Here is a 27,215-nt window from a genome sequence, read left to right on the forward strand (position 1 = left end):
AGCTAGCTACTACAAAGAAAAGGGCTGTTTCTATATTGGGCTTGACTTAAACAGTCCAGTTTCAGTATAACCCCTTGAAATACACACAAGGTCACCGCAGATGTGAAATCCTATCAGGCAGCACGGCAGAAATCAGTAAAAGCAAAACAGGTTCGCACACAACTGCAATGGAATTTCAGTGCATCTCTGATGAGACGTGACAGAAACGCATGTGCTGTAATGATAAAAAAATGTGTGACGTCATTTAGCTTTAACACGAACACAACATAGATGGAAAAGCTTTTTTGCTGTCTCAATTATTGTGATCCTTTAGCCATGATGAAAACTGAATCAATGTCATCACATTAGGGGTGGGCAATATATCAAGATTAAAGAAATAAAAATAACAGAATATGTAATATAATTGAAACGTAAGATTAGAGTGCAAAAGACGGCACCAATAGGCAATATCACTCCTTTACATGTCACAAAATATTAGAAAATGGCCACCGTAAGCAACAAAAATGTGGATTTGTATTCTCAATAGAGTTGTTTCATGCAAATCCTGCTTCTTTTTAACTGGGGCAAAAACCTTTTTAGTTTTAGACCAACGCAAGGTTATTTTAGTTGACTAAAATTGAAACTTTGAAAACGTCTCTGTTCATTGAAATCAAATCTAATATTGACCTTAAAATTATGGGAAAAACTTGATTAAAGGAAAAATTGAAATATTGCCTCAAAATAAATAGAAAATTGTTTAAATCACTTAAATTATAATATACAAAGTTAAATAAAACTAAATTAGAAATGAATTAATATTATATAGCAACATAAAAAAATAAACAGATAAATTATAAATTACACTAAAATTTACATAAAAGCTAATTTAAAATATTAATAAACTAAAATGAAAACTATAATAATTCTGCATCTGACAAACCCAGTTTTCCAAAATTCCAACTTTGTATTAAAATGTGTGCTTCATGTGTGCTTGTGCAATCCACTTGTTTTGATTGATATGCAATGACATTCAACCATTAGTAGTGGCTTAACATGTTTGGATGCTAAGGCCAATGTCCACAGAGCAAAAACACATCCGTGAGCTTCAATAAGCACAGTCAACCTTTCAAATGTATGGCAAATGTCATCTTTAATCTTGTTTTTCCAATTATTTTGTATCAACAGCAAAAAATACAATTGGGCAAAGGATATGTAAAATACAAAACGTCCCCGATACTTTAACCACTAAAATCCATTTGGGAACTCGGAGACCGTCCACATTACTATAAACGTTCTTGCTCAATAAGCTGTATGGCAATGTAAAGGCTATGCAGAAGCACACAGGTGAGAGTCACAGTGAACAAGCAAGGTTCAACGTTGGTACAACAACACGACTACAACGATTTTCATTTGATCTTCTTCAAAGCGGCTATCTGTGGCTCCTAGGTGATCCGTCTCTGCCTTTCTCTCCTTTCCTCCTGGTTTCGCTGTATCTGTGAGAACGCCTGTTCTCTTTGTCCGCCCTCTCCGAGCCGTTCCTGAAGGACTCCCTGGATTCGATCTCCTTGCGGCTCCTCTCCTGCGACTTTGACCTTTCCCTACTTCTCCGCAGAGGCTCCTTCTCCCTGCTTCTCCGTCTGTCTTTGTCCCTGCCCGCTTGGGAACCGCTTTTGTCGTTATCCTTGTTCCTCCGCATATCCTGTGGCTTGTCTTCACAATCCTGGCTGTGTCTGTGATGTTGCTGGTCCTTGTGTCCTCTTGCACGCTCCTCGTCTCCTCTTGCACGCTCCTCGTGTCCTCTTGCACGCTCGTTATCTCCTCTTGCACGCTCCTCGTCTCCTCGTTGTCGAGTAGGAGGCGGCGACTCTGCACGTCCCCTGCGGCGGGAATCTCTCTGGGGGTTTTCGGCTCTGCGGCGTTCTTCGTCGTTTTCGTCTTGCCGCCTGTTCTCGAGCCTCTTGCTGGGTCGCTCCTCCAGAGGGGAACGCTGGTTAGTTGCCTTGCTGGAGCTCTTATCCTTTTTCTTGTTGTTTTTCTTGTTGTTTTTCTTCTTCTTCTTCTTGCCTGAGACCTTCTTGCGTCTCGAGTCAGAGTCTGTGGAGGAATATAAAAATATTTTTTAAGCATTTTGAAAAAAACCTCTTAAAAGGTTGTTTGAATAAAGAAGGAAATAATTGGATGCCGCTCATGATTCAACACAGGTTTGCAAATACCTCCCGAAACTATTTTCAATAACATTTTTGTATGACACAGTGATATACGTTACGCTGTTGTCTTGATCCTAAATCACCACCTCTGACCTGCTTCAAAAAAAATAAGCCATGTTGAGCAAACTCTACTGCATTAAATATTTGGCCGAGCTTGCATGAGCGCAGGGTACGTGTTTGTTGGAACAGCAAGTGACTATCATTCTTGAAATCCTATAATGACAATGGCCATCAATTAAACGGTCGCAGATGAGATGATAAAGGCCTGACATCACATATCTTCTAAAAATGTAACTTCATTAACAGCCTCATGAAACAAATGACTGCACTTGAATGGCTGAAGCTCACAGACTCCTGTCACAATCTGTCTGTTCTCAAATCTAATTATAATCACAACGCCCAAACCAGAAGTGTTTATTTCCATACAGACCGGGAGGGGGGAAGTATTTATAACCTATCATCCATTAAGTTCATCATCCTCTGGTTATCCAGAACAACCCAATTATGAGCAAATCATAATGGAGAAAAATGGACATATTTTCAGATCCTAAAAGAGGACACAGTGTATCAAAGAGAGCAGGTTCATGAGAAGTTTGAAAACCCTCCACAAAGGCTACAAGTCTACAAATATGACCATTATCACACCTTTTCTAAATCTATCTGAGACTGTCTGATACCTGAAGAGCTGCTGCTGGAGGAGTCACTGGACGAATCGCTGCTGTCACTTTCAGAAGAAGAGTCCGAGGATGAGGAGGATTCTGAAGACGATGATGAAGAAGAGGAAGAATCCGATGACTCCACGTCCTGTGTCTGGGTCATGATGATCTTAGGAGCATTCTTCAGATGTTCTCTCAGCTCATCCCTGAGGAACAACAAAAGAAAAACATCATGAGCATCAGACGGCTTTCGACTCCTCATCGTGACACAACAACAAGACTTCTGTAATCTCAGCAAGGCTTTACATTTATTCGGGGGACGGTTTCATCCAAATTGACTTACAGTATATTCTAGGTGTCCATTTTTATTAGCATGCATGTGTTATGGGAATAAAACTCATGACCTTTGCGCAACCAACTGAGCTCTGGAAACAAAGTTTAAAATTCCACAGAAACTTACGTGAGACCTCCGAGACCAATAGATGTGAAGAAATTAATGGCGAATCTCGTGTTCCTCGGATTGTCACGTGGGAACAGACCCTCAAAGAAAGGCTGCAACGTCCTGAGAAAGAAAACAAATTAAACGGTCCATTTGAGTGTTCGGTAATAAACTTTTAACTGCCATTTCCTCAGATGAAGTCCCGCTCGGCACTTACATGTCCTTAAGTCTCTCGTTCAGTTTAGGCAAACCCAAATAAGCACAAAGCTCCTGGAACAAAATCTTCACAAAGATTCGACTGGAAGATGTGGTTGAGTCTTCACTCATTTTAACACATTCAAGAACCTGTGAAAAGACAAACCATTACACACAAGGCCAAGCCATCTCAGTCTAACCCCACATACATTAACTTATCGAATATAAGCATCGGTAAACCAATAAAGTGTCAGGACATATTAATGAGGTGCTTTCTGAAACATAATTACAGCTTGAACGAAACATTATGGCATTATGTTTAAATGCTGATGTGAAGGAATCGAGGAGAGATACGCACACTCCATGGAATGGAGTCTGTGTAGAGCAGATGAGCGAACAGTCGAGCGACATTGCGCAGTTTGTTGGTTTCAAGACGGTGGATGGTTTCGTACTGCTCCTGACAGATGGCCTCAAAGCTCTCCATGTAATCTTTTTTCAGCATGCAAAACCTCTGCAGAAAAACACAGTTGGTGAAAACACATGCTAACATTGCCGAAGACATGTTTACCACTTGAAATAATCGGAAATCTAAACAGAGAACAATGCTGCAATTACATCACGTTGGAACTACTGGCTTGTGAAAGCAGTTTATGAAAAGTCTTTGTAATAATCTGGAAACTCCAAATAAAAAAACAGCTGCAGTTTTAAACGTAATAAGCATACATTTTTCTGTTAGAGATCATTTTTACTAATAAGTTAAACATACAAGTTCTAAATAAAAGATCCATAAACCAAAGTCAGGCCTTTTTGCGCTGTGGACTAAAATGCAATCTCTATCCTTCAAGAGCACTGATTTATAGATGAAATAAACAGATCGTGAACTGACTTACCCCAGCGAGAAGGCCGAAAAACTTCTCGTATGTTCTTTGCTGGGCACAACAGTCCAGGATCATGTTGCACAGCTCTTTCTGTAGAGGAACAGACAAACAGGAAGAAATCTTATAAACCGAACATCAGGGGATGGAGCGCTGAACATAAAGAAAAGATGTGAAGATGATCACAGCACATTTGACATAATAAACTGTTCTCGGCACCTCTTTACTTTACAATTCGCTCAATGCTCCATTAAAACACAGTTTTGGTAAAGCTTGCATATCTTAAACAAGCGGATGAGGGACATAAACACTCTTGAGATGGTATTAGGGCGTGATGTGACCATTTTTGACTCTTTTCTAGCAGGTGCCTGCAGGCGGCGAGGCACATGTGTCATTCTTAATGGTAAAGCGTTCTGAAAGGTGTCCTGTCACACCACCCTCATGCATCAACTCCCTATTCAGATCCATTGCAATATTTCATAACGGTTTGAACAGAAATCTTTGCGAAACTGAAAAGTGTACATCATTGACTCATGAACTTCATCCACAATTGCCTCAATCTATCAGCACACAAGCGCTAGAAATCACGGTGGATGTTGAAAAAGATTTTGATGAAGTTATGCCAGGTAAATCCCTTTAGGCCAAAGGGCTGGAATCCCCCAGCGTCACACAGACCTGCACACAACCCCTAACATGAGGGAATAACGTGCTTAAAAACACCATTCAGCCCTTCCTCCTTTGCACCTGTGGCTCACCTTATCTCCAGATGACAACGCAGTTAACATCCCAAACATTTCCGACTCCCGTCTCTGTTCTAACTGCATGGATACATCTAGATCTAAAGCGTGATGGATGACACTGTATCTTCAGCCCTTTATTACTCCATCAGCCTATTGATTTCATAACCTCATATCATCACAGAGGAGAAAGACAATTTACAAATTCAACTGGGATGGCAGTCTGGCACTCATCTAGAAATGTGCTGAAGACAGAATCGGCTGAAGACAGAAGCTGGGAAAGCTGGTAGATGGTGACAAAACTTTCAAAACACTCCATAGCAATGACATGACTCTGATACCTCATTTCACACTTTTCACATTCATGAACCATAAATTCCCTCCATCTCAAAAACCATTACAGAGAGATAACATGTTCCAGGCAGTCATTTAACTCTTTGTTTTCTACACCGGCAGCTTATTTGAGCTCGAAAAGTCAAGATCTCAGGTGAAGCTGTGATTGATCCTCCTCAAAATAAACCATTACTGAATCACGTCCGTGATATGAAATCTGTTATCGTGCACAGCGAGACTGTTCTCACAGATGACTGACCATCTGCTCTGCAAAGATTGATGCAGAAAGATGACAAAACGACATGAGGTTTAGAGGGGAACAGGAAGAACAAGACGCATTAAAAGAGATTTAATCATTTAAATGAAACTTTGACAATGCCAGTCCATTTCATTTACTGCGGAGTAAAACGGGCAATGCCTTAAAATCAAGCCGAATATAAAAAGATAAAAATCACAGCCAGACGATCAATAACCACTTACTGCAGTGTATCCACAACACAATAACACTTCAATATTGAGAGCAAAAAATCATCTGCAATCAAAAAACCTGAACAAAGCGAACTCTGATTGTTGCTCAAGTATGAAGCAATAAAGAGCTGAAGATCGCAAACAGACAGACCTGACTGAGTCACTTAAACATGTCAGACATAGAATAAACTTGGTCAGACACAAAGCAGCTTAACAACTACAAAACAAGAAGATAAAATAAATCAGAAAACATCAGAAACCGAACAACCAGACAAACAACACTAGAATTATGAAGAGAAGGTAAACACAAAAATATTAAAAAAGACTATTCCAAGTTTCCGCTTCAGATTAGCATTTCTGGGTGAATTGTGGTTGAATTGTAACAAAATCAAACCTCAGGAGAGATAAAGTCATCCAACAGCTATGTGAAAGACATATAAGAAGCATGACTCACAAGACACATTAACACTGTAATAAAAATCCAGCTTATCACACAGAAAAAATGTTTTTACGTTTTCCTAAATACATGTACAAATATTACTGTATTTGCTTAAAACTGAATATGAACTTATTTTCTTTGCGGTATTTGAGGTCTGAAAAATACAGAGAATCTCTTCTGCTATTTTGACCTGTTTTTCCATTGGCTGCATTTGATTACAAATATAAACAATATTTTGATTTACAATTTGGGAGAAATATTGTTCACCAAAAGAAAAAAAGAAAAAATCACACCTACAAATAGTAAATTCTTGATTTTTCCGTGGCTGTATATATAAAATTCCCATATGTTGCTAAGACTGAAAACAAAAGACTTAATCAAAAGACTTAAATTTGTACAATAGTTTGCGGTCATCCTATATGAAACCAGACCTACCCTCTCTGCATTTCTACACATTCAGAATACAGAAAAAAAAAAAAAAAATCACAGCAACAAATGTTTTTTGCTAAATGAATCATGGTTCGATTAATGCATCGCCCTGTCTCAGAATAAACACAGTCAAAGCGTGATTCAGCCTGATGCGTTCAATCCATACGTTTGTATTCCATGTGGTCGGGGCTGGTGGAGACAGAAATGCGAATATGTGAATAACAAACAGCCCATCTGTGAAGTTCCATGATTCATCCTGCATTTATAATGGGTTTTTTGCTCACAAGACCAATAATCGCACCATCAGCTCTGCTGCCAGACAGCGGCTTTTACACGTCCATCACCATCATACTCACTAATTCTCAACAGGACCCCAAAAATGATTTTACAATCATCTCTTAAAGGGAAAACGCTGGTGGACTGGCACGCCTTGAACCAAACGGCTGGAAAAGAAGTGTCACATTTTTTGTTGGATGTGACCAGGGATACATTTACAATGTAATATAAATATCAACAGAGCAAGTTTAACAGTCAATGATTTCACACGGAATGCTTTGGCCTACACTTTTAAGAATGTGTAAAAAGAAATAAACCTAAGGAGAGAATAAAACGATTGCTAGAAACTCTATAAAAATTGAGTAACACTAAGTCATCGGGGCTTAGTCACAGCAAACATCATTTTTAAGAAAACAAAGCTTTGAGGGTTATTTCTTTTTGTATTTTCTCTTCTTTTGTGTAAAATGGAAAATTCTTGGAAAGGTATACAGTTTTTTTTCATATGTTTTGTAAACAACAGTACAACCCACTGAACACAGTATTCTCCAGTTTCCTATACCCTCATTGTTACTCGCTTCGTATTAAATATATTCTCTGACAAACGTTCTGGCATGCATATAGAAAACTTTGAAGCATGTTGTAAGCATCTTTTTCTTTTTCCCACCTTCTCGAAGAATGTAAACAAACTCCACCACAAAAGCCGCTCAGGATTTTAAGCTTTTTCAGATCTTTTTATAGTTATCTATGTCCAAGTCAAGCTAATGACATCCTCTGGTGGGATTTTCCATCAACGGAGCGCTAATGACAGAAAATGTCATCGCAAACATTTGGCCTGGAACTACAGCTGATATGACAGTTGTCTAGTTTCCGTCTACAAGGCTCTCACACTTTCTGACAAATATACTTCCAAGAAATCCCAGTCATTTGTAGTAAATAGAAAGACTCAATCTAACAAACCATTAAGATCCATCTGTGAATCCATTAAATGCTTTTAAATCAGGGTCCCGTTTAAAATTTTACCATACACATAAATAACACCAAGCCAAACTAATATTATAAAGCAGAGCACAGCTAGAAAAAAGGCTTTATAATTTTCCATGACACTTCCCAGCCTAGAAAACAGTTTTCAAATTCTTCCAGGTTTCCATATGGGATCCCAGCCAAATAGAAACAGCACTTGCTAAAGACCGCTCAAGGACAGTTAATTCTGGTGTGAATGCTCGAGAGGGTAAACACAGTAGGTTTCAAGGACGCAACAAAAACACTGCATACTGTAATCTCATTTCAACTTAATGACATAGTCCATCAATCACACAAAAGAAACGAGGCTGACATGAAATCAAGCCTACATCAAATCTGTTATGTTAGACAGAAATGCAATGTAGACGCCCATAAAAAGCACTCTAATTGGTCAACCCAAATTCCAGATTACAAGTTTCAAATATCAAGTTCCAATAATAACTTATTTATTAAACAGTGATGTTAAGGAAACCGGAGTAGTTCTGGTGTGGTTTGGGAGATGAGGCGCTGTTCCCGTGTAGTCTCAGGTGTGTGTATGAGATGACGCAGAGGGCTGTGGTAGGTCTGGATATGAGCCAGTATCTGGCAGATCTGAGTGCAGCTCACTGCTGTCAAACTGGCAAACATGAGCACTTCCTTGCAATGAGGTCATCATTGATTCATCCATTTATGGCCTGATTTTCTTGCTTATATCCTACAGATCAATCATTATCGGATGCAATGAAAAATATCACTGCATGCATTAAAGGCTCTTATCGTTGGTTTGAAGACATGATGTATGTTTGTATGTTTGTAGGGGACGAGAAGAAGCAAATCCCCTTCCGTCCACCTCCTGCGCTCGTGCACAGGACCAGAGGAATGTAATGAAGACATTTGTAAGATGCTACCCTGTTACACAACCTCCCTCCGGCCAGCAAGATCAAATCTTTCATCTGATTCACCTCACTGACTCTTTTCTCAAATGACCTAAAGAAGCAGAGGTGCGGGAAAGAGTCTTTCTATTTAGGGCTGGTTCTTCTTTGATACGCTGTATTTTGTTGACGTTAAAGCATTCCTGTAGCTCAGTGGTAAGAGCATTGCGTTAACAACGCAAGGTTGTGGGTTCGATCCCAGGGGATTGCAAATACCTATGTAAAATGTATAGGATAAAGCAATGTAAGTCGCTTTGGATGAAAGCGTCTGCCAAATGCCTAAATGTAAATGTAAATAAAAGCCCCGGGGACAACATACACGCTTATCAGCAGATTGTATGATCCAACTCCGTGCATTTGAGGAATAGGCAGAAATCTCATTCTGGGAATCTAATCTCTTTTAATTCTGTCAAACAAACAGATTCAAAGATTGAAAGGTGATAAACAAGGCTGGTCAAACAGCATATGATGTAAATCATACAAAAATGTATGATGATTAAAACTGAGTTTCAAAAATTTTGTCAATTTCTAGCACTATTCCAAAGCAAATGCATTTGCAGTTTGGCGACGTACAGTTCAGATGGCGAGAAATACAGAATTTTCTCACAATCAAAGTGAGAAAAGCTGCCACGGCACTAAATCGCAGCTTGACATGTGAAACAGCGGGGTGATGATCACAAGCAGGCCATTTCAGGAGAAAGGCATTTGATCAGTTAAAACAGGATGGAACACCCAGTTGTCATTAGCCAAAACAGCCACTTTTCTACTCTGTGAAACTGCAAAACAACGATATTAAGATGACAAATGCTTCCCAAGTGACCACAATAGCACAAATTACCTCTGAATCCGAAAACAAATATTTAGATGAAGTTAAAAGCTTTTGATAAACAGCTGTGCGCAAAGACACGGAAACCAAGACAGACCGGCAGGGTTTCAGAAACAATGATGTTTATTTACATACCGTTTGGCTCTCGGGGAAATCCATTTTTATTAACTTGTGGGCGCATTCTTCGAAGTCCAAGCTGTGGAAAAACAAAAAGAAATTGTTAAGTTTTACATGATTAAAAGATGAATGTAAGGGAAGTAATGCACACAGTACACATGATATCCATTCCATACATTTGAATATTTCATATGCATTTCAAAGGGCAGCACATAATAAATGAAACGTAATGCATGTAAAATAGTAGAATGCATTAAAATTGAGTAGAACACCCATCACAGCATTAAAGGACAACATCAGTTGCAGGTTAACCTCTTGTTCAGAATAATAACCCAGAGAAGAAACGAAACTTCAAATGAATGTTTGTCTAAAGAGAGAAAGTTTTTATCTTAAACAGGTTGATCCTGCTGCCTGTCCCGGGATAGTGGATTAAGTTTTTCATTGCTTTATTTTTAAGATTAAAGAATAGGTATCATGCTATATCAAGCATTCTGACTTCTTTACACTGTTGAATATGGCTTCTCATGCTTAACATGGTCAACTTGTCAAAAAATGAGTTGGACGTATGACAAAGTATTTCTGTACTTGATACACTCCCCCTGGCACTCCAACTTGTTTCAGAAGTTTTTTTTTATAATTCTGGATCCCTCTGTCGTCAAATAGATCCTATTCCTTTTATTGGCCAATCTCCCGGTAATAGCACAGCCAGGCAGAAGAAAAAGCCCGCCCACGGGCCAACTGACGAGCGAGAACCGCTTACCATCAAGATTATATGTGCCGCGTCTTGATGGGCAGTTCTGCAGCACGGTACTCTTGCGATAATGAAGTTTAGGTGTGTCTGTTTGTTCATGGCATTTCAGTGATGAATGTTATATAAACAGTGGATGTAACTCTGGATTTGGAGATTGTTTGAAACTTGTAAATGGCGCGGTCCCAGTGCTGAAAGATGCCGGACATGAACTGCATGCAAGTCAAACTGAGTCATACGTCTGTGTTTTGTTGGCAATCGGTGATACGTGCATAATGTACAAAACACAAAGGAAAGATGTGATGATGTGTTGCTTGCTCGTGATGTAGTTCCATCCCATCCTCTGTGTTTTTCTGGAAATATTCATACAGCTGTATTTCTCTTCTATAAATTTAATCAATTAAAAACTCTTCAAAGATATGACGTAGGCACTTAAGATTAATATGAGATGATATGCGATCTTTAAGATTTAAAATGGCTTTCAAACAAAGTTTGTACACAGTATTTTTTGTGGTCTTACTGAATCGACAACGCCATAGGAAACATGATGTATTTCAGCATAGTTGCCATGAAATAACACAAAACCAATAAATAGAAAACTTTATGTACAATTGTATACACATTTTATTGTGTTGGTTGCATGCAACCATCGCATCCTAAAAACAAAAACGTAGTATGGCAGGACAGTAAACTATTGTCGAGGTCATGTGGTTCACATGTCTTTCTAAAATTTCTGCAAGCATTCTGCATCTATTGGTTAGTTTCACAAACTGCTGACAAACACAACCTCTCCACTTCAAAAGCGAGTGGTAGATTGAGCCATTGGTTGCAATTCTCTACCTCATCACTACAAAGCTGCTAAATTTCACACACTGGACACCTTTAAGAGTATTTCAGCATTTGAAACTTACGTCTCCAACTTCTGAAAATATGGATAAACAATTTTAATGACAACGTTCTGTAATTCTTAATAGACTGAAGCTTTAAAAAATCTACTAAAATCTAACAATATGTAAGACTGAAAAAAAATGCTATATTACTACTTTTGTGAGTCTTTGTGCTCACACTTGAATTTGACTTGTGTCACTTTATCAGATCATTGATCTTTTCCCATCATTTTCTGTCCTCTGTCTACATAAACACCACAAACAACACAAAAATCTTAATGGGAATTATTGGGTCTTGTGCCAACAGTTTCAACAGACAGGCATATCTTTTTCTCCTGACCACACACCACGCCTCAGGCCAAGTGATCTGTGGTGTAAATCAGCATCTGGCCTTAAAGGCAGTTAGTTAAAAGCAAGAACCTTTGTGCTGCTTCGCTCTCTATGCTTTCCTCTTTCTGTACTCGGAGACAGTTGAGCAGACTGAGCAACCCCTAACCGAGTCCGTTTTAAAAGATAAATCCAGCCTCCAGAAGGCAAGTTTAAAGACATTAAACCAGTCGAATCCCAGCTTGTTGGAAATTGAAAGGCTTGTTATAAAGGCTGAAAATCTGAATGAACTGATCGCACGCCGCTTGTCGCATTACGGTGCAGCTATGATCACTCGCCGGGCACGGAAACTGGTTAAATAAGGTTGGCGTGCATGCAAAGCTCACTTTTTACCATTCTACACCAAACTCTCGATACAGTAACAGCCAGGTTTTCATCTTCAGTATGCAAGTGCTCAGGAGCCCCGAGGCGATGAAAGGTTTTGCACTCTCTACTGTTCTTTGTGAAGGAAGCCTTTTAAAAGCTTCAGGTCAATGGAGGTGGAACAGAAGCGCAAATAAAGCACTCTGAGGCTGCCTGCGAGGGCAGAACGGTAAACACAACTCTCTCCTGATGAGACCTGCTGGGACGTTCTTACTATGCTGTACATTTCCATGTCGCTATCATAAACATCCTAACATTAAGGATATCAAAATCTTAACTCATTGTTTGACTGAACTGTTGTTTGGTGTTTTCAAAATATTTTCCACGTCAAAGAATATTTCATTTACGTCTTCTAACAGCAGTTTCTGATCCATGACGGCATCACACGCCTGCTACTCCTTGGTGTCGAAATTAAATGAAAAACATCTAATACGATAGAATCCAATCTGTCCACACAGCAACCCCAGGGAGGCTTCCGGGGTTTTGGTCTCCAACCAAAATAAATAACTTAAAAGGAGCTTGTTGTAAGAGTTAAACAAACCACAAAGCCTTGAGGGGTCTCATCCATGATCATGTGATTTCAAACTAGATGTTTTTTAATTCTGGCCAAAATGAACCTTTACAGACTATTTCTGGCGACTTTTAGAACACTTTCCATTCTGCTGATGGAAGCACAGAGACGACATCATCCTAGAATCACATGACACACACTCACCTTGACTGGATGGCGAGGTAAACTGTTCGGCGGAAGGCGACCAGGTTCACCTCAGTCTTGTCGAAAATGGTAACTTTCTCTTGGTCTAAATGAAGAGAAGAAAAACTTTACAATAAATGGGCCAGCAAGCCAACCACAATCACAGGCGTTTTCTTGTCACATGATATGTCTCCCTCCAGAGGTCAATAACACTTGTTCTTGGTTGAGTTATTTTTACACTTCACGGGACGCTGGTGAAGGTAGTTCATCAGCAGAGGCAATTTACAGAGCTAAGCCTCGTCTGGTCGCGGGAACGGGACAAAACTGCCACAAAGACACAAGGCGTGCGGCTCGTAGTCACTTGAATTGTCACATTACAACCAACTGAAATTCTAGGAAATGTAAAATCTACCAACAGCAGTGTCTGACAATGTGCTAGAGGCTTTATCTATATGGTGCTAATTAAACATCCTCTGTTCTAAAAAAAAACACTAACAATAAATGTAACCATACTGTAATATAAATTGACTAGTTTTTAACACTTCATGCTTTCACAATAATTTAGTTAAAAGTGATACAACATTATTCATGAAAAAACAGACTGCTTTTGAGATCATGAGATCATAAAAATGACATTTCATGCAGTGTGTAATGTTGCCGTGTTTGAAAGTAAGCATTCTGCCAGGTTGTAAATCCGAAGGTGAATGAATAAAAAGTCATTGGCTTGGGAAAAAGGGAGTCGACTCTGATTCACACAAACGAGTCGTCCAATTCGCGAATCGCCGCCGATTTATGTCACTACATATAGTCCCCGCCTACGTTTTGCTAGGACTGCCGAAGAAGACTTCACTCTTCTCCCCCAAACACTGTAGATCATGAGCCTCAGACTAGACCATTTGACCAATCACATCAGACTAGGCTAGCGGAAGGGAGAGGATTAGATGGATGAATTGGCGAACTAATCATTTGAGAGTCAGTCAAGAAGTAAGGTAAGAATAGCTACCTATTCTTACAAAATAATCGTGTTTTTACACCTTCTGTGTACATAAAATTGTTGTTGGACACTCCATAAACCAAAGTAGGACCTTAAAAATCTCTAGTTATGTACTCTTTAACAATACTGGAACCGACAGCAACAGTTTAACCCATAACCGAGTCTTATTATTTCACAAATATAATACAGATTCACAGTAAAAATAGATGATGGGGAAAAAGCCACATAATGCCCAAAACATGTATGTGCATGAAAACACTTTCAGACACGCAATGCTAAAATTGATGAACGCTTGCATTTAGAAATCATATCAGATTGACAGTATAAAATGCAACAAGGATCTTGGGGAGACATATTTAACCACCTTAACAGCATCCACATTTAACACAACATGCATTTCAAGTAAATTCTATCCACCCCTTGTGTAACCATCACAGCAACGATAACAAGACGCTTGTTAAGTACGAACAACAGCATCAAGCACCTGCACACCTCTGCAGAGAAAAACTAAACGACTGATTTTTGCGCAAAAAACCTGAGTGGACCCAAAATAATAAAATGCTAAATAGGCATAAGATATGATCCCTTAAACAACTGGAACACAGAACAGTCTGGAACAGGTGGTCTACTGATCCTCGTTGTGTTTTATGCCATATCTTCGCAGCTTGGGGACCCGGGGGACCACATGAGCAGGATTATCTAGACACAAGGCGTGCGGCTCGTAGTCACTTGAATTGTCACATTACAACCAACTGAAATTCTAGGAAATGTAAAATCTACCAACAGCAGTGTCTGACAATGTGCTAGAGGCTTTATCTATATGGTGCTAATTAAACATCCTCTGTTCTAAAAAAAAACACTAACAATAAATGTAACCATACTGTAATATAAATTGACTAGTTTTTAACACTTCATGCTTTCACAATAATTTAGTTAAAAGTGATACAACATTATTCATGAAAAAACAGACTGCTTTTGAGATCATGAGATCATAAAAATGACATTTCATGCAGTGTGTAATGTTGCCGTGTTTGAAAGTAAGCATTCTGCCAGGTTGTAAATCCGAAGGTGAATGAATAAAAAGTCATTGGCTTGGGAAAAAGGGAGTCGACTCTGATTCACACAAACGAGTCGTCCAATTCGCGAATCGCCGCCGATTTATGTCACTACATATAGTCCCCGCCTACGTTTTGCTAGGACTGCCGAAGAAGACTTCACTCTTCTCCCCCAAACACTGTAGATCATGAGCCTCAGACTAGACCATTTGACCAATCACATCAGACTAGGCTAGCGGAAGGGAGAGGATTAGATGGATGAATTGGCGAACTAATCATTTGAGAGTCAGTCAAGAAGTAAGGTAAGAATAGCTACCTATTCTTACAAAATAATCGTGTTTTTACACCTTCTGTGTACATAAAATTGTTGTTGGACACTCCATAAACCAAAGTAGGACCTTAAAAATCTCTAGTTATGTACTCTTTAACAATACTGGAACCGACAGCAACAGTTTAACCCATAACCGAGTCTTATTATTTCACAAATATAATACAGATTCACAGTAAAAATAGATGATGGGGAAAAAGCCACATAATGCCCAAAACATGTATGTGCATGAAAACACTTTCAGACACGCAATGCTGAAATTGATGAACGCTTGCATTTAGAAATCATATCAGATTGACAGTATAAAATGCAACAAGGATCTTGGGGAGACATATTTAACCACCTTAACAGCATCCATATTTAACACAACATGCATTTCAAGTAAATTCTATCCACCCCTTGTGTAACCATCACAGCAACGATAACAAGACGCTTGTTAAGTACGAACAACAGCATCAAGCACCTGCACACCTCTGCAGAGAAAAACTAAACGACTGATTTTTGCGCAAAAAACCTGAGTGGACCCAAAATAATAAAATGCTAAATAGGCATAAGATATGATCCCTTAAACAACTGGAACACAGAACAGTCTGGAACAGGTGGTCTACTGATCCTCGTTGTGTTTTATGCCATATCTTCGCAGCTTGGGGACCCGGGGGACCACATGAGCAGGATTATCTAGGAGAACTAATGCAAATCGTTGCAAAACACACTCAAAAAGCACCTCACACGCAAGAACGAGGTTCATCAGGTAGAAGATAACATCACATTGCTCATTTATGTGATAACTTTGTATGATGTTTTCCATTTGTCTCTAATTGTCAAGTACGCTGAATGCATAAATACCTTCACCAGCCGCCGCCTCTTCATCTTCCTCATCATCATCTTCATCACCACTGCCATCGGCCTCATCGCCAGAGTCGCTGCTTCCCTCGTCGAGGATTTCTGAGGCACGAAAATATCACAAATCAGTTTTTTGATCACATTTACTTGCATGCATTTGGCTTTGAAACTTACAAAACTTTTAAGCTTTACATTTTATATTGATTATGTCCGTTGCCTAGAAATCTGACCCATATGTAGACTCATAAACGAGCGAATTTCATTACAGCGGCAAACCTCTGCGGCCCAAAAGTCCATATTAATTCAAATTTCACACTACTTATAGTTCATTAAAATTTGAGTTTAGGAAAAAGTGACAACCGCAACGCATCAACACACTTCTCATTGCCGAGGTCTCCCATTGGTACATTAGGTCACCTCTCTATTCAGTCATTTTATCCGGTGCTGAATAATTCCATTAGATTTGCTTCTCAAACCGTAAGTTGTGTAATCATCTCCTATCTAAAAACAAGCTTCTGCAATTTTCACATTTAAGGGCCACAATTTAAGCTCGATACGGCCATCTTCAGTCCGTGTACAATTAGCATATAATTAAAATACAAATGCGCTAGCAGAGATGTATATCATTATTAGATGGCGATGATGAGAACTGGGAACACATACAGCAAACGATTCATTAACTCACCCCGTTTAATTGTCTTGTACTTCTCTTCGTTCTCCAGAAAGTTGGGATCCAATTTGAAAACATCTGCAAAAAGAACATTGTTGATGTAAAGCCGACCGTTCGTTTGCAATAACAATTTCTGCAGCAATTAAGTCAATGCCAACGAGATGTATTCAGAGGCAATTACCCCTAAAGAAGAACTTGCTGTGCATTCGTCCTAATGCATAAATGAGCTTAATGTCTGCTCATGCTCCCTAAAGGCACGCTTGTATGAATTTTCAATTAGCACATCTCATGAGCCTCAAAAAAGATGTTTATCCATAAATGACATAAAGATTATAGACAGAGGCTGAATACTCAGACTTGAAGTCTCAATTACACACAAACAGAGTTGGGATTGCAGTCTCCGCTTTGAGAGGAGTTATGGCTTTCTCTTGGGTGGCTTTAGACAAAAAGATGTCATCCATTATGCTGGTATCAGGGTAATTAGCTCCTGAACATGTGAAATCAAGGGCTGGCAGGTCAGGTGTGCAAGGTAGACAATCTCGCTCGCTCAGCACCTCGGCAGGAATGATGAAAACAAGAGCCATTTTCAACACCTACCAAACTTTGTGCTCGAAATGGGTAAAATGATAATCGTGATTAATAATCATGATTATGTCCGTCCATTCACTTCAGCATATTTACTGTACTTTCCTAAAAACTCATCCACTTTCTGACCTTATGACGATGATGTTTTGTGCTTGCCATTTGCCAATCTATATTGCAACAATTTTGACAAATTAATCGTGGGAGGCAACATTAGTTATCGAGATTAAAATACGATTAATCGTGCAGCACTATGCTTCATTATTAGGGATGTAACGATTCACTCTGCTAAAAATGTGATACGATTACGATACGTTTTTTTGACAAAATTAGTCGAGACAAATTAGAAATGAACAAGTCCTCTATTATTATTTTTCAAATGGAGCACAATTCTTTGTAAAATAACAATATATTTTATGTCAAAAATAAAACAAAATAGCAAATCTAAAACAAACTCCAAATTAAATAAAAAATTAATAATACATATTTCTCTTTAATATAAACAAACTAAGACTTTTTGCTTTCCCTTTGTGTATTTTTTAAAGAAATATCTGCACATCCACTTTTTTCAGTAAAAACAGCGTCCCCTGCTGTTCAAAACAACAATCGTGTAGCTTGATGACGCTGTGTAGAAGCGTGGAATGATGAGATATTTTGTCTTCAACTCCACCGCTGATGGTACCGCTGATACATCAATTAGACGGGAACGAGAAATTATGTTAGCGGAAGAGGTAAAGTAATAAAGTTTATAAATGTTGCGTTTGATGGAATAATTTTATTTCATTATAATAAATTAGACCGGAGTAATGTAAGGTTTAAAACTAAATTGTTAGTCATTGCTGTTGCAGTAATTGTACAATTCGATGGTGTGCAGTTTTAAGTGTTCAATCAATCATAGTAAAAGTAATTTTGAACGTACACACATCATTTGCAATCATGCTAGACAGACCAGGGAAACGCGGATATGACGCCATTGACAGGCGACTGAACAGCCCCGGTCAACTGTATAGAATGGAGATTTTCTCAGGATTTAAAAGCAGTTGGAAACATTTGAGATATTGTAAGTACTCGGTTGAAAATCATAAATAACATTGGCCTGGTGGTTTTTGGATATTTTACTGCAAAATTCTTACAAACTCTGCCTTTAAATGGAACCTCCGCCCAAAAATTCTGCCATTTCAAGTGCATTAAACTTCCTAAATACGTGTGGCTGATCTTACTCAAGATGTCTTCTTGGTTGTACTCGTCTTCCAGAGGGAGCATGTGTGTGAACTGGTCCTCTTCCTCCACCAGGTCGAGCCCGTCTGGAATGATGGGGTGGTCCTTAAACCCATCCTTTCTGATGGCAAACATGACCTCGATCATGTACTGCACACGCTTGTCGATTTCCGACTCATGCAAGACGTTCCTCAGACGCTCAAAGATGGCTATAAAAAAAAGAGCAGTCGTCATTAAAAGTACTACTGCAACATCAATCACAGAACTCCAGGAATGATAGTTAGGAATATACCATTGATGCCACGGGGGGAGACCTCGGTCAGTTTAAGACCACAATCTTTTAGAAAGCTAATGGCCACCTCTACGCTGTCATCAGTTGGTCTTTCCAACAGCAGGGTCAACATCTCCAGACACAGGACTTCATGAGCCTTTGGGCCAAAGTGAATAAAAAAACATCACATCAGCCAAACATCTCGAATCTTTTATAGTGTTCAACCAAAAGTGCTGATAAAATGTGCAAGTCACAGTTTAAACAGAAGAACATACCACATTCTGGTTGATGAGGTGACCTACAAACTTGGACGCTGTGAGACATTGTTGCTGAAAAAAAAAAAAAAAAACATCAGAAAATGACTAGAGAAGAAACACCACTAGAACACAATGTCCCAGTCTTACTTTATCGTTCCTTCTGTAACCTTTCCGGAAACTAAGAATGAGCCTCTTGAGGATGAGTTCCCCAATCTGAGGAAACTTGGAGTTAATGATAGCCACCACAGCAGCGTACACATGGGTGAAGATGGGAGAGGCGGCTTGGGCCTGAAGCGTAGATCTGGCCAGAAGACCCCTGAGAGGACACAACCACAACCATCATTGTTGAGACAAGACATAAAAAGATGTGAGTACAGCACTACTGCTGGGCGTCTTTACCTGGCCCTCACTATGTTCTCCTGCAGAAGCTCTTGAATGATGTGGCCGATGTTGGAAACGTTGACTTTGTTGATCAAACCATTGATGGACTTCTTCAGGGCTTCCCAGCTCATTCTTTGATACTGTAAACTGTAGATTTAAAAAAAAAAATTGCATTGTATGATGTTGAATTTGGACTTCTTTTTACCTCCCATGTACCATTTTAAAGTTCAAAGCTGCGTGTTCCTTCAGCCTGAAAAATGCTGATGGCGAGCTGGAGAGCTGTTATTTTCCCCACCTAATTCCCTGTCCTTAGTTGCTCCTGAGAGTAATCTCTGATGTATTGTCTCTCTATATCCTATCATGCAGTGTCTGGCCTCACGCGCACAACACGACTGCACTTCTCATGCTATAGATATCTCTCCCGTCCCTGAGGGACACCTCTATATTTCCTGGCTTTTGACCTCCATTCCCCGGCATGAGGAATTGAATCGATTCTCTACTGAATCCATATGAATGCATTTCCCGCCACATATAAATCACAATCTATTCTTATCACGACGTCCAGCAGGGCTTCAAAATCAATAAAGTTGAAGAAGGATCACCACTGTCACACGCCGATCAGTCGTCATTACATCACTTCATCTTTTAGTACTGTAATCTAGGATGCAAATTGTCAAATTAACACTCTGGTATAGTGACCTAAAGTAAACATACACACTTTAGAGAAGCATTTTGTGCAAAACATAACCAAATCTGTAAAAATCTGCTTTAAATGAGTTGTGCATCTTCACTCAAGGTCACTGACCATTAAAAGGTTTCTTCTTTTCGGGAAAGACAAAAGTCTTTCAATTGTAAAAAAGGGCATTAAAAGTGCACAAATCTATCAGCATGACTTCATGAGAAATGTTCGTTTAGGGTCACCACCCTCTCAGTATGACTCTCTTCTTTAACTGTGAAACCAACCTGCTCTTGTCAGTGATCTGAGCCTGCATCATGCGCAGTTTGGCCGGTGGGATGTAGGCCCCACCGGTGCGGGTAAGGATGGGGTCCAGATTCTCCTTCCTCTTCTTCACCGGAGGCTCCTCTGTGGGAGGGTTATCACTCTTGGCTGGTGAAGTCGACCTTTCCCTCCTCCTGTGTTCCCAATCCCTCTCTCTGCTGGAGCGCCGTTCATAACGATCTCGGCCTCCGTAGCGATCTCTGTCTCGCTCACGCTCCCTGGACCTGATACAACAATTACAGGAGAACGAAGATATATCAGACCTGTATGTGCCATTTTTTTTACATCAAATCTGTCAAGTGCATGTATCTCTTACCTACGACCTCTTCCATAGCGATCTGCAGGGGTGCGGGATCTGGATCTGGAGCGGGATCTAGAGCGAGATCTGGAGCGAGATCTTGACCTCTGAGTTTTATCCCTTCAATGGAGACCATTTGTAAAGTTTTAAAGATGCTTTAGAACTCTGGAATAATTTTGTGAAGACTCATGAAAGACTTACTTGTCAGGTGAGGAGCTTCTTTGTCTGTTTTTGCTCTCATCATCAGATGCACGCTGGAACAGACACAATTATGTTAGCAATGCACAGACGCAGAAATAAATTTGTACACACAGAAGAATAAACCTTTAAATTGGACTATTTCCCCAAGTGCAAGCATGCATAGTGCACGACATTCACACCACTGTTTGCTGAACTGGACAGCATATGATTTGAACTGACGAATATCTACACATGAAAAAGAGTTATGCAGCTCACCTTGATATGTATGACACTGCTCTTTATCCTGTGAATTACACCATCATCGCTGTCATCTTCACTACTGTCCGAGTTGCTGGACCCTTGCCTGTGGCTGGTCCTGGAGGATGCCCTCGCTGGGGGGCTGCCAGCTTTTGGACTCCCCTCTCTAGAACCAGATCCCTCACGTTGGGCCGATCCTGGACGACCCTCGTGCTGGCCCTCTAGAAAACAGAACATGAAGAACACAGGATTTGCACAAAGCTGACATTATTAAAAAAACTAGTCATGAAATAATGAACGACAGGAACAAGAGAGAGAGAACCTAAACTATTGAACTTCTTTGGAGAAGAGCAGGGTTTTTACTGCATAGAGAAATTGGATGCGGCAAGCTCAGTCAAATTTCGTGTCACCTATGACTCTCAGCAAAATTATGTCGAGTCACAGTGTCTTCACAAAAAACTTTTATTCAGAAACATATTGTTTGGCCTTGGAAGACATTCATTAACCTCCTTAGTCATATGAATTAGTTTTGGAGTTTCAAAAACGTCTGGGTGAACTATTTCTTTCAAGTCATTTGTATTACATGCTTGTGAGAAAAAAAGTTTGGAAAATGTTCATCAAAAAACTGCCGAAATCACCTCAGAGGGGCATTAAGAACCAATGTTCCACTTTATGTCAATATTATGTTGGACTGGAAAGCACACTAGTGTATAATTGTGCTTAATTTTGTGCTAAATGTCAATGTGCCAAATTTAACCACAACGATACACAGATCGACCACTTGACACATTACTATGCTATTAGGTGAATTGTGTCCTTGGGTTTTGCAGGGCGAATCAGAAGAAATAGCCTCGTCTATGTGGACAAAAATCTCTGTGCAGGAGTCAGGACTCGCAGGCAGATATCTGATTTGCAACAGCTCAGCAGAAAAGATTATTGATAGCATTTACCGGACGATAAAACAGACTATGAAGGTTACTGAAGTGAGACTGTTGTTTGTGAGCTTCAGAGATCAGGGAGCAATAGATCAGATAAACAGGTAGAAATGGTGTGTCTGCATTGCTGAACCGATGCCATAGATACACACACCTGAGATGCATAGACTCACTGTAGTTCTACACGATTCAAGAGACACCTGAGCCAAATATTAGCACTAATATAGCAGAACATCAGGAACAATTTCAACATCAGCCTCGCATTACAAGCAAATTTGATAGTGTAGCATAGGAATGGGAGGAATGAAGGAATATTTCGTTACCGCGGAATAAAATGTCAACCGTAAGAGATTTTTCTATTCTGTGTATTCCGCGGAATGTAAATAAGTAGAACTCGGCACACTGAAAGTTGGCCGTTATTCTGATATTCTAAGTGAATTAATCCACCCATAACAAATGAACGCATCAAATATTCTTTTGACCTTCTTTCAGTCTGTAGTTTTATGGTCCGCTTTCACCCGCAGTGCTCGTGCAGGGATCTTCGCGAGCATATAAAAATGCTCATTCTCACCACGTATTTCAGAAGTCAGATTGCTTTGGGAAGCTGTTAATAGTTTTAATAAAGTTTAACTTCAGGTGAGCCAAGTTGGAACTTGCGTTGAAACATGCGATGAGATCCCCGAATATATTGTTACCGTGAAATACAATTACTCATTCCCTGAGATAGATTTTTGGCCATTCCGTCCACCTCTAGTGAAGCATGCATGCGATAGTTTGGCAGATGCATTAGAAAAAGCCGCTTGTTTGTGCGAAGTGCGTTTGTCATTCTGCTTATTCTTGTGTGAGGTTAACTAATGGCGCAACACTATTTATTTTTCCAATTAAAGCTTGTTTTCCGGCTGTGTGAATCTGCGACAGGTGCATCTATAGTGGAACATTGCGGTCACATTATTCCTCCTTGTGCTGACTAAGAAAATGTAAGAAGTAGGTATCAGCTGTAAGGAAGCTAGGTTTACGTGGCAAAGGGCTGAAGCATCAGTTTCTGTTATCAGAATTATTTCCAGTTTGTTTTACTGGAGCTAAACATCAGATTATTTTGAACCGTAGTAATCACAAGGATTGTGACTAGCAGAATGTCAATTTCCTCAGAATAATAAAAAATTGAATGAAAAACTAAGTGTGGCATCCTCAAACATTTTAAAGTATCATTTTAAAACAGGGGAACACGACATGATGGCCATAATGTAAATGCAGATTTTAAAAGCCATATCTCATGAATAATATGTTTGCCACATTTGTTTAAAGCTCTTCGAAGGTGGCAATGTACAGACTGAACTGAAATCTTCACAACCGCTCACCAGCAGTCCTCTTGCGGTCATCACCATCACTGTCTCCATCCTCAGATGAACTTGTGCAGGCTGTCCTCCGTCGCAGATCCTTTACTCCTGGGCCGGCAGACTAGGAAACAGAGCAAGGACACCGAGTAAGAACATTCTAGTTCTGTAAAAGTACAGTAAGTCTCAGTGGATATGTGTGCGCTGTGACGTCAGTCAGTGTGCTAGAAAAGAAGGCCAATGCCTGAGAAATGGATTTCTAAATAAAGAACAAATGCAGCGGCGGCTGTGTGTGTGTGTGTGTATATATATATATATATATATATATATATATATGAGAATAAAAAAGCAAAAGCAGAATACCCATGAGTAAATCTGCATCTAGTACTGCGGTAATTGCATATATTTCTTACAACAGCAGTGAAGCGTCACTTTCTCAATCACATTTCAGTGGACATGCCACTCACAGCTGCCTGCACCTCCGTTTCAATCAAAATTCAATTTGCTGTTTCAGCGGGACGGGCCGGATGCAGACGTGCGTTTTCTGCCGTGGTGGTAATGCGAGACTCTCAGTGCTGTTCCTGTAACGCTTGTAAACCAATGAGGGTTAAGATGGGAAGGCGAGGACACTTGGAGAATAGTTATGAGATTGTCTTCCTCCGCATACAAATCACAAGATGTTGAGACCAACAGATTATCTGTCCCCTCCGAGCCAAATCTGAAGACGTACACAACGGATGACTTGAGTCATTTTTGCAAGCTTATGGAAAGCTGAGGTCTTTTCAACATGATTTTCTAGGTAGGGTTTAGTGGTATTTCAGGGTTTTATAGTACTACTGTGCTGAGTGCTCAAAAAATAAATCATTCAGACACCAAGAGTAAAACACAGAGAGCAATATCAGCATCTAACATGAGACGAAAAACAAACTTGTGATTCTTGCTGAGCCAGGTGATAGTGTTGCATTGTGGTAGGATAACATAAATACAACACAACACACAACCAAGGACAGATATGTGTGTCCTTCATGTGCTAGGAAGCAAATAGCTGAAAGAAGGATCATAACATACAGCTTCACATGTGTCTTGTCTACTGGAGGATTTCTATTTTGCAAAACTGATTTGAAACGTCCTATGCTTTGTAAAAAACCCTATAAAAATGTATTTATAAAGTTATGCTTTCAAAAGTTCTTGTAAAAATGCTTCTACTCACGTTCAATCTTTTTATCATTTAACATACTGCCCTGCATAAATGGCATAACGCATGTAGTTGCACCAACATATGACGTTAAGTTTACAAATTAAATGTATTTTCCAAGTGTGTTTCAGACGTGACGTCATACTCACTCTTTACCGCACTCAGTAGTAAACACTTGAAGATAATTAAGCCTCATCATCCAGAGTTATAAAAGCACTAAAATGATCCTTATATTTACATTTTAATAGTCATTTTAATAGAGTTTTTTATCAAACGCACAGCAACCAAAATGAGCTGTTTTTATTGACAATAAAACGTTTCTTTAGCTTTCATAGAATCATCAGATATGTATACAAAATATAATTAAAAACTATCATTGACACAGGTAATGCAATTATGTTACGAGTATAATATAATGTGTTCTTGGAGCCTTTACAGAAGTCTGGTCTTTACGGTTAACGTAAATTAATCCACGTCATTAAGTGATCTAACTTTGAACATACACATTATATAAAGTAATGTATAGAGTAATCCGACTAAATAAAATTCCTATAGAAACATTTCCTATTAAAATACAGAAAACATGTCAAACTTACTGTTTGCTTTTAAAAGACTATGATGTTGTTATTGTTCCTGTCACGGTTTCTCAAATAATTTCTCTTTGGAACTTTATTTTGTTGTTAGACACAATCCACTCTTGAATTACACCAGTGGGCTTGCAAATGAGTGAATATAAACGTGTATTATTGTTTCCTTGCGGTGCTTTTGTCTGTATTACACACAACTGATTTTAAAAACGCGTATGTCGCGCCATCTTCTCCATGTGTACGGGCCCAACCCGCTAAAACCCCTCGAAACAGACAAGTAACCGGCTTAAGACCACCGTTCTGTTAAAAAAAATGACTGCAGATAAACCAGCTAAAAATAATAATGTTTGTACCTCTTCTTCAGACGCAGGACTGATATTAATATCCGTTTCGGACTCGTTTGACTCGGTCGCCATCTTTCCCGTCGTGTTCCGGAAGTGATGCTACGGATACACGCGAGTAACAAAACAAAAACGCGTTTCACACAACTGCCACACGGAACATTATGTGAGAAATCACGCCTTGGTTAAAAGTAATAACAAATGTGTGCCGGGAAACAGATGTCATAATAACATTATTTCACATTACATAAATGTCTTAAGGCGAATTTAATGTTTTGTCCGTGGAAGTGGGCGTTTAATTGAAACATTAATGAAGAAATCCAAATAATGTAAGTTAGGCTATTAATTGTCACAATAGTAGAAGGCAGTACTTCAGGTGGGAGCACTTTTGACTTGAAGAAGGAAAATAAAGTCTACTTAAAAGTATTTATCCAAAGACTTCATAATGATCTGACAATGTCACTGATTAAAGTCATAAATTCACCATCAAAACAAAATGACCTGAGAAAATATAACTCATTAATTGCTAATGATTTACAGTACTATAATGTTGCGTTGTTCTCAAAGTGGTCAAATACAGAATATCAAAAATCTGTCATATGAAGCTTTCTCACTCTTACATCATTGACCTGGTTCATTTCCTTTCTCTCTTTCATAATATTAGTTCATGATGATAAAGTCCCTTGAGTGGGTGCTGTATTAATACCCAGTGAACAGAAGCTGTAATTTAGTTACAGACCATTAAAAACAGCTCATATTTCCCTCAGGCTTGATCTAACTAAATAAATCCTACAGTTAGTTTAGTCTGTATAATAGGCCTATCGCTGGTTTTATTAATCACTAAAACCAAAATCCTTATGGTTTTGGATGCTATTCATAGCTCCTTAGGCATTAAGTGTAAAGATTTCTATACAGGCTTTGATTCTGCATACTTAATGATGCATCATGTTGATACACCAGATGACCCAGAGACAATTTGCTCAGATGTTATTGCTCTTTAATAGCTCACAAGATCTGAGGGATGTCTCAGAAGTGTTTTTAGTGTCAACATTTAACAACAAGATTGCTTAATAGAAATATACAAATGAGAACAGTGTTAAAGTAAATTTGGAGTACTCTAAAATTAATCTATAATGAATTATCAAGGTCATCAGATTGGGATAAATTTGATGGGAAATGTTTGAGTGTTATTGTGACATCGTTTTCAAGAGTAAAATGCTGAATATTTGTTATTAAGTATCTTTAAAGAATGATTAATTCAGACTAGTAAAGAAATCTCAACCATGATTTTTTTCTTAAGGGGAATGTTGTGTGCTCATGTAACACATGAATTATTAACAGTTTGTGATAAAAACATCCACATCTGTTTGCATATTATTGGTTAATGCATATATGCATATACAGTATCACTGTTGTAGCATATACAGTATATTTCATATGCAATTCAGCAACTTAAAGAATATAAAGCACCGCTGACTTGTTCAGCATTTATGTAGAAAAGG

The 27,215-nt window shown here is 39.1% G+C and overlaps 1 protein-coding gene across 1 annotated transcript; it reads right to left on the bottom strand.

Moving 5' to 3' along the window:
* Positions 1–1,112: 1,112 nt before the first annotated feature.
* On the bottom strand, positions 1,113–25,847 carry cwc22 (CWC22 spliceosome associated protein homolog). The gene is made up of 21 exons (XM_056755141.1): positions 25,726–25,847; positions 23,615–23,714; positions 21,340–21,542; positions 21,085–21,137; positions 20,902–21,003; positions 20,549–20,809; positions 19,604–19,732; positions 19,352–19,520; positions 19,223–19,276; positions 18,969–19,104; positions 18,679–18,885; positions 16,892–16,954; positions 16,210–16,308; positions 13,008–13,092; positions 9,926–9,986; positions 4,367–4,444; positions 3,835–3,987; positions 3,499–3,626; positions 3,303–3,404; positions 2,864–3,048; positions 1,113–2,073 (listed from the first exon to the last, which is right to left on the bottom strand). Exons 1-21 carry the CDS (start codon positions 25,786–25,788, stop codon positions 1,409–1,411), a joined length of 3,096 nt encoding a protein of 1,031 aa, XP_056611119.1. The 5' UTR covers positions 25,789–25,847; the 3' UTR covers positions 1,113–1,408.
* Positions 25,848–27,215: the final 1,368 nt, after the last annotated feature.

This window comes from Triplophysa dalaica, chromosome 8 (genome assembly GCF_015846415.1).
Source record: "Triplophysa dalaica isolate WHDGS20190420 chromosome 8, ASM1584641v1, whole genome shotgun sequence".
Taxonomy (NCBI): domain Eukaryota; kingdom Metazoa; phylum Chordata; class Actinopteri; order Cypriniformes; family Nemacheilidae; genus Triplophysa; species Triplophysa dalaica.

Coding starts and splice junctions, on each gene's coding strand:
- cwc22 (XM_056755141.1), bottom strand. CDS start 25,788: ATGGCGACCGAGTCAAACGAGTCCGAAACGGATATTAATATCAGTCCT. Junction 19,105..19,222: donor ACCTCATCAACCAGAATGTG/GTATGTTCTTCT, acceptor TTTGGCCCAAAG/GCTCATGAAGTCCTGTGTCT. Junction 3,988..4,366: donor TTTTCGGCCTTCTCGCTGGG/GTAAGTCAGTTC, acceptor GTTTTTCTGCAG/AGGTTTTGCATGCTGAAAAA.